Source organism: Rissa tridactyla, chromosome 3 (genome assembly GCF_028500815.1).
Source record: "Rissa tridactyla isolate bRisTri1 chromosome 3, bRisTri1.patW.cur.20221130, whole genome shotgun sequence".
In the NCBI taxonomy this organism is placed as follows: Eukaryota; Metazoa; Chordata; class Aves; order Charadriiformes; family Laridae; genus Rissa; species Rissa tridactyla.
Window position 1 is genome coordinate 9,707,033 of NC_071468.1, and position 14,391 is coordinate 9,721,423.

A 14,391-nucleotide genomic window follows, 5' to 3' on the forward strand; every position below is an offset into this window, starting at 1 on the left:
TTGGGAGACTGTCCTTAGGTGCTTTATAATCTAATTAACATCCAGAACAGTAATAAAGCATTGGGGTCTTTAAATAGCTTGCAACACCGTCTTTGCAACAAAGTTTATCTGACTATATTGCCTGCTCCTTTGAACTGTTATACTGATTACTTGACTTTGGAAAGAGGACGGCTAATCTAACAAAAATATATTGCTCTTAATGAAGGCACATTGGACAAACTAAATTGCTGAGCTGTTTTCTGGGTTGGTACAGCGGGCCATCATCTGTCCCAGGTGCTTGTTAGCGTGTCATTTGTAGGACTTTATGACTCCGTTGGAGTTAAACCGGGTGATAAAACCAAGGAGAACTGCAAACCTCCTCTAGGTGCAAGCTCATTGCTTTGGAGCTGGTGCTTTTCTCCGCTGTAAGGAGGAAGGGAGCAAAAGCATGAATGCTTGAGCAATGAGGAGGTCATGGCTATGCTTCCATCACCTCTCCCTGCAGATCCAAAATGTCCCTTTCTTCTCTCCTGGTTATTTAGAAAACTGCCTGAGTTAGAAAGTCAACGTAATGGCCACCTAACCCAGCATCCTGCTTCTGGAAGTGACTGGTAGGGGGTGCTTTGGGAGAAGTACAAGCGATGGAGCGTGTAAAGATCAGTTCTTCTGCCCATGCGTACCATTGCTGACTGCTCAAGACAGGGTTTGCAGTGGCTGGAGTTTGCGTTTAGATTACCACACTTAATATCACCAACAGACAATCTGTGGAGGATCTCCTCATTTGTTGCCTGTCACAGCATCCCAAGGGAATGATATCCACCATTTTATACGATGCCATGGGGTAAAAGTAGTTCTGTCTGTTTGCAAAATGTGCCACCTTGTAATTTCGGAAGGTGAAAGGAATTGGAGGGGGGTTACCGTCTTTTGCACATCACCATGCTGACCATGTGGACCGCCTTCTTTTTTTCCCTTCGCGTCAGCTGGGCTACCCGAGGGCAGCTGATGGTGGCAAGGTGCTGTGAAGCACTGAGGAGGTCACGGTCATGGGAAGATCAGTGAGGTGAGAAGCAGGACCCCCTTACCCTGCCAGTGGGCAGCTTTACAGAGAGAAGCAGCATCTGATTTGGGTTGCTGGTTTTTTCTCTGCTCGATCCTATCGCTGTTTGAAATAATTATGTTTCTGCGTGGAGTTTCTTCATGGTTCGCTTCTACTGACAGACGCTTTTTCTGAAGCTAATTAGACCATGGAGTCTGCCTGAGTCCCACAGCCTTGCTGCAGAGTAAAAGCCTGTGTCCTTCACTTGGAGCAGGAACGGCTTTGCCTTTGAGTTTGCAGGGGGGAAAAAGCTGCTGCTGGGAACGTGTACAGGCCGTGCCGGGGGGTCCTTGAATGCCGTCCGTGCGTTCCTGTGGGCAATAGCTGCTGCCTTTCCGTGGCTCTGTGGCTGAGGCCTGGCCCCACAGGCTCGGCCATTTTACACAGACCACCTTTGGCTGGGCAGAGCAAGAGCGTGCGGGCCCGGAAGGTGGGAGCTCTCACCCGTCCTCATGGCGCAGGGAGCAGCAGCTTCACAGAAAAGTTACTTCCAGCATTTCAGGCGTGCGTCACCCTGTGGAAGCGTTGTCTTCAGGAGGACTCCAGCTTGCCTTTGCGTGTAGGGTTACAGTAGCGCTAAGCCTTCCTGATGGAGACCTTTGCAGGTGCAAAGACCTGCACTTGTGCTTCCCCCTGCCCCCCCCCCCCGAATATTTGATATGTCTTTGTCAAAACCCTCTTTGGGTCCCAGGCGCCATCTGTCAGAGGTCTTGTTCATGTTGAGGACGTCTCTGAGGAGGCAGAGCGAAGTCTGGAGGTAGAGGAGAGATTCATTTTGATCGGAAATTCCCGAGTCTGCCCCTGTCCTTCCAGCCCCTGGCTGGCTATCCGACACAGCAGGTTGTCCGCGGAGCGTTTGCTGTGCAGGAAATCCCGGTACCTCGATGCTGTTACCTGCTCAGTGAGGGCAGTGAGAGGCACCAAGGCTGGGTGAAGAATGAAGCCAGCTGAGATGTGATTTGCTACAAGGCCATCTCTGCGCCAGCTCTTGGGATGGGCACTTGATGGAAGTCATTGCCCATCTGGAGAGCCTTAGGTCCTGCCAGAGATGAGTACACGTTACCTGTGCCCTACGGATGGGTGCCGGGGACTTGGCAGGGGGCTTTTAGCCATCCATTTTGGGTACAAAACCATGAGTCAGAAACGCTTGGTGAGAGTGACCCATCACCACCTGCTCTGTACAACGCTGTTTCCCTTGAACGTTTGCAGGAGAGCGCAGTGCTGTGATCTTGGGATTTATCTGCCCTCCCCAGGCCATCTTTGGGTACACAATGGTGTGGTTGCCACTGAAGCAAATCACCCAGTGAACATTTGGGGAAAGGCTATAATTACCAGAGGACAAGTTAAGGTAAACTAACGGAGAGGCGAAACAAAGAGCCTCTGGCATGGGTAGTGGTAGGACTGCTGCCCAGTAGAAAGGCTGGAGCAACTTTTGTTACATTACTTAACAGCACGTGCGGTGGTTTTCAGGAGCTGATTAAACATCTGAGCTTTCTTTTTTCCCCGCTTTTCGCAGCCCTCCATGAATTCCCCAATGACATCTTCACGAATGAGGACAGGAGACATGGAGCTGTGGTCCTGCACGTCCTTTGTGTAAGTTTGGTGACTTTGCCTTTTTTCTCCTATCAGCGTGGCTAGGGCTCAGCGCACTCACCGCAGGCTGATGCCGCCTCCTGCCCACGGAGGCTTCTGCTCTCCGTCGTGGTTGAGAGCGAGTTTCAGTAACTACACTGAGTATAACATACTTCGGTTTTACATAAACCCCTTTTAAAAGCCCCGGTGCACATGAGCGCAGATGCATGCTGTCATGTGAATAAACTCCTTCAAGTTACTTTACTCCAGCCAGACTGACTTTGCTGAGGCCATCAGGCAGCTGTGATCCTCTGCTCCTGAGCATGAGGATGCTGTGGGGTTGGCAGGTCAAGGGAGGACATTCATGTAATTGCCTTCAAAAGTAAGTGAAGTCTTATCCCCAGAAATTTCCCCCAGAAATCCTTATGGCGCCCCTTATGACATAGCTGTAGGAGAAAGAAATTAGAGAAAGTTTTCTGTTTAAAACAATTATCAACTGGATTAATTTTATTAAAAAAAAAAAAAGAAAGTTTGGGACTCCAGATTTTCCCTGAGTACTTAAATTGCTAAAGTGAGTTTTTCTTCCTGAATATATTAAAGAAAAGATCGTAACTTCTCATTTGTCAGCTGCAGGGTGTCCTGGATCCTCTTGGGAATTCTGGAGGATGTTGGGCAGGCGAGGGATTTGCCTCCAAGTTCAGAAATGTGCCAAGAAGACTTTAATTGATGCTATTTTAAAGACCTTACTAATATCAGAAATGTGTGCAATTTTGGGCTTGGAGTTTTGTGATCTCTTCCCCAAATAAGTCAGTGTAAGTGGTGTGCATGGGTGAGGCCAAAATTAAAGATACTTATATTTACATACTTTACATAAAGATACTCATATTTACATACTTTAAATGTATGTAAATAGCCCTGTTCGGTCAGTGCACTAGACACTTGGCTCGTGTCAGAGGACCTTGCATTCAGCAGCTGCAGTACTCTCACAGAGGGAAGCACTGCCCCTCCAAATCCCTTTCTCGACTTTTACTAAGTCAATGAAGACAATTCTTTTCTTTTTGAATGTCGTCCTAATTTAAGAAGAACTGCCAGGTTGGTTCTTCTTGAGGGGAAGAGGCATACTTAAGCAGCTAAGAAGATACCTGCTTCTCATAAATGTTTAAAAGCATTTCATAATTTTATGTCAGCTTAAATGAGCAGTCACCATTAGCTATGTGCAATGATTCATGATGTCTTTTTAAGTATAAATTAGATTGCATTGCATGTTGTAATGCGAGTGCTTTGTGTTATGATTTTATATTGGCTAAATGGCTGCAATAATTTGTTCAGTAACATCACAGTTGACTTTGTCTGTCAAGCTCGAAGCTTCCAAGTTTCTATGGGAACATCGAGCTTTGAGATGTTTTAAAAAGTGAGCATTGGACCTGAGCTGGATTTTTTAGCAGCCACAAGAATACTTCTAAAAATTCATATAAACCCTCTTTCAAAGTAGCGTCGTGCAGCAGTGAGCTACGCAGAGTCTCTCTGCAGTCGGTGGAGAGAGACCTTCGGAGGATCTTCAGCTCCTCCGCTGTAGGTACGGGGTGAAGCTGCACGTTGGGTTTCACCTGCCTGGCTCTGGTCAAATCTGCTGGTCCCCTCGACGAGCAGTGGGTTGCTTCTGCTCGGGGGTGGTGTAGGTGTGCCGCACCACGGGGGGTCATTGTCGCACGTGGTGGCTTTTGCACATCCCTGGTGCTGGTGGTTAGCGCGGTGCCTTCTTCTGAATGTCCAGACTCGGGGCTTGGGTTGGGCTTGAAAGAGGCACCGGGGATGGCACTGATGGAACTGAGAAGTGGTCCCAAGGAATGCCATCCTGGAGACCTGTCCGTACATCCCAAGCAACCTTTGGTGTGCTCTTTCCTGACTTTTGGACGCTTGATTTCATGACCCCAGGGTCTGTTTCACAGCCACAGTCAGCCTGTTGCATAGTACCAGCTGCGGGGTTTCACACCTACCTTGACGCGCACCTCGGCCGGTGTGTGTTTGCATCCCAAGTGCTGGTTGTTTTCCTGTCAGTCAGTGCTCTGCGCCTCCAACAGCTTTTGTGTTTTGATAGGAAAAGGTCACTGTTGATCATCTGTTAATTCAAGGAACTGTATTAACTGCTCTTAATACATACAGAAAGTGTGTAAACGTCGTAATGAGTCTTGAAAAATACTGGTAGGCCCTTGGCGCCCTTGTAACTGTACCACGGGTAATACAAAAAAGTGTTGCTTAAGAAAGGGATTAACTATATGCAGTTAAATTCATCTCTCTGCTTGGAAAACAACTGGCAGACTCCTGTGTAGCTGCTCTAGGCAAAAGATGATAATTAATAGCAGCACGTTGCTGCTTTGTAACCTCACGTTTCTTAGATTTTTTTTTTAACACAGACATTATTTTTTAAAAAAAATCTCTTGAGTTGCAGGAATAAGTTTATAATGAGACCATTAAAAATATGAGTTGCTAAAATCATTCTTAATCTCTGTGTGATCCATACCTCTGAATGTGTTTTTCCAGGCTATTTAAAAGAGACGAGACCTGGACTGTATTTTTTCATTATTAGCAACAATGAAATCACACGGAATTCTCATACGGTTGACTGCATAAGCTATGGTTTGGCTTATTTTCCGGTCTACTTTAAGTTATGATTTGGGCTTCATAATTGCCCTCAAGATATTTTTCCACGAGCTTTTTCGTCAGTTCCGAATAAGCTGTACATGCTTTTAACATGTGTCAAAATGAGATTTCGAGGACTGAAATTTCAAGATGAACTGTCTACTTCAGAATAAAAGGAAAAATCCGTTCTTAATGAGAACTAGATAAGTATCTGCTGTCCCAACAGAAACATATCCAGTGTCTATCCCTCTAGCAAGCAGCAAGACGGAAGCCTTGGTCCATCAGTGCTTCATCATTCTCCATAGTGGTTTTATTGACCAAGAAGATTTGTTGACCGTGCTCCAGCTCGGGCATCCCTAAGGTGCAGGACCCAGCTGGATTCACCCTTTCTAGCACCGTGGTACTTGGGAGTGACCCCTGGCTTGTCAGAGGCTGTCGTAAGGCGTAGGGGTCCAAGACAGTGGCCGTCAGCTGAGAGGTTTCCCAGTGTCTTTCCACCCCAAGCTGCCAGCTACGTGAATCCCAAGGAGATCTCCCCCGGGCTTCGCTGTTTGTGGCCCTGGTCCAGCCCCATGGGTGGAGTGGGAAGCAGAAGCTGCAATGACAAATGTGTTGCCTTCTCCTATAGCAGAGTGACTGTTTGTAACCTGTTTGTCAAAGAAAAAATTGATACTTGGAGAATATAGGCAACTGTCGGCATTTAGCAGACTGCCTCGTTAGCCGGGGTTGAAAGGGGTTGTCATCGTATTGGGGTGATAAACCTCTAATTCTATTTTATGCCCTCTGGCGACACAGTTACCAAATGTCTGATCAAATCAGAGCATGCACAGAAACGCACTTTGTGGGGAAAAAAGGACAGAGAGAGACACAGAGTCACATTGTCTCCATTGAAATTTCTTTGGGGGTTTGAGGAAACGGGACTGTAAAATCAAAGGGCCTTTGTAATGGTAGGGAGAACAATGGAGTGATGATTAGCAGGTCATCATCGTGCTGCTCGTGTTTAGTGACCTCCCCTTAGACAGTTTTTATTCATTTCAGTAAAAACGGGATCTTTCTCCTCTCCCCTTTTGCCCATACTTTTGTGTTTATTTCCATGGAAGACATCAAGGTGTAAAAGCTGGTTTAACAGAAGCCAGAGAACCAGGGGGCAAATGCTATAAATTGGGGCCTTGAGGGAAGGCAGTAGATGGCCTCTCAAGGGATTCCCAAGGCATCTTCTCCCTACTGTTTAACGAAAGTGAAAACACGAAGACCCAGCAGATCCCATGGTGGGGCTGTGCAGAGTTATTTAACATAATCTGACGCTTCATAAAGATGAAAGTAAATCCCTAAACACTTCAAAAATCTAGGAAAAACTGAGCAGGAACAGTTCAGCAGTAGTTTTAGGTCTAAGCTGAAAATAATTCAGTTTAAGGAAAAGCGGGCCACTAAAAATGTATTGCAGGTTTGAAGCCATAGTGTTTCATTTCCCCATAGAAACTTTGGAGGTCATCAACTGATTGCTTCACTGCTGCTAATTATTTTCATGTCCTCTCTGAGAAGAGGCCGTGCTGCTCTGGACAGTCACACCTGCACTAAGTCACGGCTTTGGGATGCTCAGTTTGGAGGGAGCCAGGGTCTGGATTTTGAGTCTGGTGCTGTTCACTGCTAAAGGATCAAGTGTACAGCCTGCAATCCGGGAGCTCCCCAGCGCTTGAGAGCTTTGTTTTGTGATCTTAGCGTTGTTCCTCATGGTGTTGTGCAGGTGTCTGGGTGTTGTCGTAGCATTTAACTGGTTTATAGTTTGTTCCAGCAGATGTGTACTGGTGGCTCTGCAGAACCCCAGCCCTACCGTGCTCACGGACACTGGGTGGTAGGTACCTGGTACCTCCATGAGACAAGGGAAGGGAAGTCGCTTTGCCGAGTCATTCGTGAGGTTTTTGCTGACAGCAGAGGAAGGAAGGTTTGGGTATCACTGCAGGTTTCCCTGGAAAAGCCTGATGGGATGGGCACTCTCTTTCCTCCCTGCCCTGTTGTTGCTGAGCCTTCATAGAATCATAGAATCATAGAATCGCTGAGGTTGGAAGGGACCTTTAAGATCATCAAGTCCAACCTCTAACCTACCCTGACAAAAGCCACTTCTAAACCATGTCCCTAAGTGCCCCATCTACCCTTTTTTTAAACACCTCCAGGGATGGTGAATCCACCACCTCCCTGGGCAGCCTATTCCAATGTTTAATAACCCTTTCAGTGAAAAAATGTTTCCCAATATCCAATCTAAACCTCCCCTGACATAACTTGAACCCGTTTCCCCTCGTCCTATCACTTGTCACCAGGGAGAAGAGGTCAGCCCCCATCTCTCTACACCCTCCTTTCAGGTAGTTGTAGAGGGTGATAAGGTCTCCCCTCAGCCTCCTCTTCTCCAGGCTAAACAACCCCAGCTCCCTCAGTCGTTCTTCATAAGGTTTGTCCTCCAGACCCCTCACCAGCTTTGTAGCCCTTCTCTGGACACGCTCCAGCACCTCAATGTCCCTCTTGTAGCGAGGGGCCCAAAACTGAACGCAGTACTCGAGGTGGGGCCTCACCAGTGCCGAGTACAGGGGGATGATCACTTCCCATCTGCCCAGCTGCAGGCTCTGCCCCGATCCCTTTGTTATCCCAGTCTTTTTAACAGTACAGCATTGGTTCCCTTTTTCTCGTCTTTCTCCAGGGAAATCTGGAATGTGGTGACAGGACGCTGCTGGTGTGAAGAGTCTGTGCGCGTGTGTGGTCGAGGCCGGACCCCTTGCCAGACAGAGCTATGGCACCGTGTGCTGAGCTGGGGTGAAGGAGAGGTGTCTGTGTCCGCGCGTAGCGGGTCCCTCATGCTCCTCGTTTGCCATCGTTCGGTGTAGCCATGGGAACGGGGTGCTCCAACGGGGGCACCTGCCTCCCTTGTGCGAGCCGCTCAGAAAATGTAGGTTGCTCTGGATGCATCCCCTCTTTATCTATTTCTGCACTGAGTCAGCCGCATCTCGTTTGTACAGCACAGAGGCTGGCTCGTTAAGGTGATGATTTTCCAGTGCCCTGGATGTGGTTGCTTTAGCGATGCTGCCTGATACAGACAGCTTGCTGCTGAGCACGTCACGGTAGCATGGGCTGCTGCTCTGACTAACCTTGGACTCCGTGGGTTCCTTGTTTGGTTGCTTGTGGTTTTGTGGTTGCTTTTTTTTTTAATTTCTCTTCAATAATGGAGTTTTAGGTGGTTTTATAACGCAGTCGGAATTGAAGAAAGCCCTATGCTTGGTGACAGTGGTTTCAGTGATGGCCCTTGGCTGTGCCAGCTCACCTGGGGTGGGAGGTCTGCCAGGGAAGCGGCCAGGGACAGTCTTCTCTCTTGGGAAGAAGGCAGGGCTATGCGAATTGCTGGCTTCTGCAGCATTTAAGCTTTCCTATGAAAAGCTTCTTGCTTAGCTCAGTAAAGCAAGTTTTAATCTGGGTCAGAAGACTGGCACGGAAATCTCAAAGGACCGCTGGACAAACATGAAGAATTATCATTTATGTCCTGTGCAGCAGAACATGTATTGCGAGTAAGATACTTAATCTCTTTTGATGCAGAGATTGCAATTACTTCTCTGATGCTTGTTTGTTAGAATCGTCATTTTAAAATCAATCCTAATGTAATACTTAATCTGGTATTTGTAATCCTTTTATGCAGGGCCGTTATATTTTCATAATTTTTTTAATGTCCTTCTGGGGAGGAAGAGTGTCTTTTAAGTAGGTTGCCTGTTTAAAGACTTCCGTATCTTCACTTCAAGCGGAACACAACTAAATGATGCTGAGGGTGAGACTTATTTTTTGTGTTTTGTTGGTCATGTCCCCCGCTGCCATTGCACACATCATGGTTACCGGGACGTGAATACGCCTTGCCATTCTTGTTTGTACTGCAGACAGTGCAAACCCAACGCTCACATCATTTGGATGCTCATTTAAAAACTTTCAGAAGGATTTTCCTAAACTTAAACTGATGGACGTCTTGCACCTGGTGTCCGTCCAGGTGAGCGTCTTTCTGGTGAGCAACCGCAGATGATACAGTAACTTCGCATGCTCCAAAAAAAACGGTGAGAAGATACAGGGGGGGCAATGACTGCGCGTGTGCGCCACGTGTGGAGGCAGGTGCTGAAGTGACCTGGTTTGGCTTTTGAGCGTGCGCTTTTTTTGGTTTGCTGTCTTCTCTCCGTCCCCATTGCCTTGCCCCCCTTCGGGAGAACTTGGCTCCCCCAACGGCAGCAGATTGCAGGAAGCCCAAGCAGCCATATGATGCCCTGCGCTCTGTGACTGTAGATTATGTCGAATATAGAGGATGCACTCAATTTATAGGGATGATGGTGTACAGATTACTGTTCTGGAAAGGTATTACTGTGTATTCAGGAAGGGAAATGATGGCATGAACCACTGCAGATTAATGTGATTAGCAGATCAGAAAATCCAGGCTCAAGTTGGGCACCCGCTCTCCATTGTATTTCAATGGGATTTGGCCATGTAACTCTCTGGGGCTGTTTCTGATCCTTCTTCCTATGATGCACGACGTCTGTGAACCGTTTGCTTCCTTTGTCTCTGTTCATACAGTTATCTTTTGGTATCATGTCAGCAGCTAATGCTCCCTCTGCGAGATCCAAGGTCTCAGCTGCACCTGGCACAAGCTGTAGATCTGGAATTTTGCTTACGTTCGTGGTCCTCTGGGCTATTTTGCAGTGTAAGAGTTTAATAAAGTGTAAGTTACATTTATATGTGTTTATGAGAAGTGACAGAGGAGCACAGAAACTGTCCTAAGTGACAGTCTAGCACTGAATCTTCAAGATGGCGTCAGAATCCTCCATTATGATGAAATTCCCATCTCTAATCCTGAAAAAAATACACTTGAATTATTTTTGAGCTTGAAAGTTTTCATGGCTGAGATTTTTACAGAAATCATTGACTTTTTGCAGCAAAGTTGTAATTAAATTCTGGCAAGTTAGAAACTCGTGTTTTAGGGAGCTCGGGGGATATAAACCTGTTCCTGGGAAATGAAAACAAAAACAAAAACCCAGAAGCCTTTTTTGTTGCTGCTTTCCCTGTAGAAAAACACACTCTGGTCTCCTCCCATCAGCCAAGTTTCAACAGTAAACTTCAGAGGCAAGCAAAGCAGGGAGGATCTGTTGGTGACGTGGTAATAACTTCGTGCTTTGATAGGATTAAGACGCTGTTTTTCTGCAAACATTGGCCGCTTCTCTCAGCCGTAGTTACTCACTGGAGCTGCACTACTTGTAAAAGTAATTCTGTAGTGGTACATGGCAGGTGTTACAAAAAAAGATGGAGCTGTCTTTGAACTTCAGAGTAGTTTTGTCTCACTTTGGGAGTGGAAAGACGGATAATGTTGTAATGCCTGTGAGTGGTACTGTGAAAAAGAAAGGGATTGATGCGTGCTCGCTTGCTTTATTGGACCAGATGCCAAAACCTACTTCTTTCTTGGGCTGTTTGCTTGAAAGCACAGTACAGGTAGCTCTACAGGTGAGAAGCTCTATCTTTAAGAAAAAGAAAAATATCCCAACGATATAGAATCATAGAATCATAGAATTGCTGAGGTTGGAAGGGACCTTTAAGATCATCAAGTCCAACCTTTAGCCTACCCTGAAAAAAACCACTTCTAAACCATGTCCCTAAGTGCCCCATCTACCCTTTTTTTAAACACCTCCAGGGATGGTGAATCCACCACCTCCCTGGGCAGCCTATTCCAATGTTTAATAACCCTTTAAGTGAAAAAATGTTTCCTAATATCCAATCTAAACCTCCCCTGACATAACTTGAACCCGTTTCCCCTCGTCCTATCACTTGTCAGCAGGGAGAAGAGGTCAGCCCCCATCTCTCTACACCCTCCTTTCAGGTAGTTGTAGAGGGTGATAAGGTCTCCCCTCAGCCTCCTCTTCTCCAGGCTAAACAACCCCAGCTCCCTCAGTCGTTCTTCATAAGGTTTGTCCTCCAGACCCCTCACCAGCTTTGTAGCCCTTCTCTGGACACGCTCCAACACCTCAATGTCTCCCTTTGGGCGAGGGGCCCAAAACTGAACGCAGTACTCGAGGTGGGGCCTCACCAGTGCCGAGTACAGGGGGATGATCACTTCCCTGGACCGGCTCACCACACTGTTCCTGATACAGGCTAGGATGCTGTTGGCCTTCTTGGCCACCTGGGCACACTGCTGGCTCATATTCAGCCGGCTGTCAACCAACACCCCCAGGTCCTTTTCTGCCGGGCTGCTTTCGAGCCACTCTGCCCCAATCCTGTAGCGCTGCATGGGGTTGTTGTGACCTGAAACTGAAAACCTAGCAAAATGTTATGGAGGTGTATGTTTCCGCTGTGAGGAGGATTTATGTGATCAAGTCAGACAAGGGGTGTAAGCTCAGGGCAGGACGGGAATGCAGACGCCGCTGTGGGACTGTGATGCTGTAAGGCAGCCCTCGGGCTGGGCTGGGCCGTGCCCCACGCAAACCCGGTGGTGATGCTCAGTTTGCTGTTATGGTTAATGGTACGCACTGCTCTGGAGCAGCGTGTGTTTCTCCGTCTGCGGTGACACGGGTGATGGGGGGGACACCATTTCCTTCGACGCACGGGAGCGGTGAGCCTGCTGGCCTGAGCACAGTGTGCAGCCCCTCGCAGGGTCCTGCCCCTGACAGAGGTGGCCAGCGGACTCCCAGAGGGGGAGTTGGAGAGGGAGAGCTCAGGTGTTCATCTCTCCTGTCTCACCGTGTGCAGCCTTTCATATCCTCTCTTTTTGGACACAGCTGGTTTGTGCTCAGCTGCTGCAGTGCAGTTTCTTCCAGGTTCATGCCCTGAGCCTCGCCTCTCTGTTCACATGCCCAAAATTTAAGGATCTCTCTCGTGCATGCGTGCTTTCACAAGTACATAGCAATAAATAAACCTTTGCCACTACTGTAGTTTGCTGGGAATGAGATCCAAGATGGTAACGTAGGCTCTCTCCGTGGCAGGTTTTTGGTAGCACATGCAGACAGATTGTTTTCTAGTTCCTACGGGGATGCCAGCTGTAATAGATGGGCTCCATACCTGACACCAAGGAGTGCTGCAAGGGCTGAGCGCTGGCCTGTCTTGCAGGTCTTCAGAGGGTGCAGTCATCTCCTCTTCTCTCCCACGTCCCCTGCTGCACGGAACACTTGGCTTTAAAACTTTGCTACGGCACTCCAGGAACGGCTCTCCTCTCTGCAGCGTGTCCTCTGGGAAACGCGGGCAGGGCTACCCTGTTTGGGTGATGCCCCTATTCTTCTGGCTCTCTGTATTACTGGCTCTGTTCCTTTACCACAGGTCTAAGTTTGTGTAAGGTGGTGCCAGAGTAGCCTGGGTGGCCTCCGATACGTCTACGCCAGTAAACCAGAGCAGGCTGGAATACGGGCGCAAGCCTGGCTGTGATGGTGTGCTCTGTTAGGTAACTGGCACGCTTTTCACCTGGTTTTCCCCCTATGCCAACGAGCATTTTCCTATCCAGTGCCAGGACGTGAGTCGAGGCAGGGGATAGAGATCCTTCCCTCTGGGTAATACGGAGCAGGTCACCCACTTCGGGGAGGACGAGAGCTTAGCTGCAGGGATGTAAGCCGCACTGTGCCATTTGCCCGTTAGGATAGAAATCAGGCCCTAGCATGTTCTGTTTAATAATACGGAAATGTCTTTCTATTTAATACTACAGAAATACAGATGAAATTGAAGAGTTGATTCGCTAGGTGTCCTTTCAAGTCTTGTGTTTCCCCTTGGGTTTCAGTTATTTGGAAGTTGTTCCTATGTGGAGTTTAGCAAGAATTATCACTGGGATCCCAGATGACATGGCAGGGCGCTTCAGTCGCAGAAAACAAGCTCCTCTCCCCTTTTTCAAAACACTAGCATTCCAAAATTTACTTCTCTAGGGTTTAAATTTCCACAGAATGCAATCATAAAAAATCCTCGTGCTGTGCAACAGGGGGAAAAAAAAGAAGGCAAAAATATTTAAGTGTAGCTTAGCAATATCCAGAGAATTTTTTTTAAAAAAAAGAAGTAGTCTTTATGATGATGATAAAATGTTGACAGCTTGTAAGAACTTTTGGATAAATACTTAATCACAGAATACTTCGTTATCTTTCCATTAAATCCCAGAAAGCCCCATGAATTCTTCTTGCAAGAGAATTTTATTTTTTTTTAAAGCATGTACCGAAACAAACCTAAGGTGAGTTGGGATGCTGCAGTTCGTTTCTGCTTGACAGTCTCCAGACTCAACATTTTCTCTTTTCTTTTGCAGGCCGTGTATATGTTTTATGCTTTGGCAATTGTCTGCGATGATTTCTTTGTCCCTTCCTTGGAAAAGATTTGCGAAGTAAGTATTAGAAGATGTTACTTAAGCTTGTGTGCTGCTTTAGCAGCAGTTCTCCTTGAGAGCCTCTGAACGTGATGATAGTGTGTTTACTCTTGTCTTAGAGCGTTCCCCATGCTTCTCGTTTAGTTGCTCAACACCGCGTGTGTGCGTTGGCTCAGCTTCGTGTTCTCACTCGCAGGAGATGGGCTGGGAGTCTGCTGGTGGGCAAACTTGGCTGATGCTCCCTCTTAACGCTAGCAGTTGCCTCTCAGATAACAATTCCTATATACACATCATAGCGCTTCTTAAAAACGGAGGCAGTTTATAACGTAGTGAAAAACGCTTTCTCTAGAGCAGCGATTCCCGAACTCAGACCCACGCTGCGGGCTCCCTGGTGGTGCTAGCTGCAGCACCAGTTTCCAGGTAATAAGCCCAGCAGAGCTTGTTAGGCTTGTTCTGTGCTCTGCGGCTTGCCTCTTGACGTGCTCCCACCTCTCCAGCTGAGAAACCCTGCCCTTGAGGTAGGATCCAGCCATCAGAGACTGTGAGAGTGCTGGGACGTTGTTCGTTGCCCGTGTAGGGGACAGCGCTTTAGTTCAGTTATGGCTTCAGGCATGTCACTCGGTTATCCTGGGACTTGGAAAGTGATAACTTTTTTATTTCCTGAGTTTTGCATGGCAGTTTTGATCCATGAGGTGTTTCTGAGTTTCGTATAGCTTTAACTTAAAACTTAGAAACATCCCAAGCGTCAGGCTGGGAAAGAAAAAACGCACGAGGA

General features: G+C 47.4%; 1 protein-coding gene across 1 annotated transcript in view; it reads left to right on the forward strand.

Moving 5' to 3' along the window:
• SLC24A3 (solute carrier family 24 member 3) overlaps positions 1 to 14,391 on the forward strand; it is a 181,372-nt gene that overhangs the window by 102,698 nt on the left and 64,283 nt on the right. Inside the window, exons 3-4 of the mRNA XM_054196185.1 lie at positions 2,592 to 2,668; positions 13,560 to 13,634. Coding sequence (XP_054052160.1) covers positions 13,569 to 13,634 — 66 coding nt within the window. The 5' untranslated portion in view covers positions 2,592 to 2,668; positions 13,560 to 13,568. The remainder of the gene's footprint in view (positions 1 to 2,591; positions 2,669 to 13,559; positions 13,635 to 14,391) is intronic.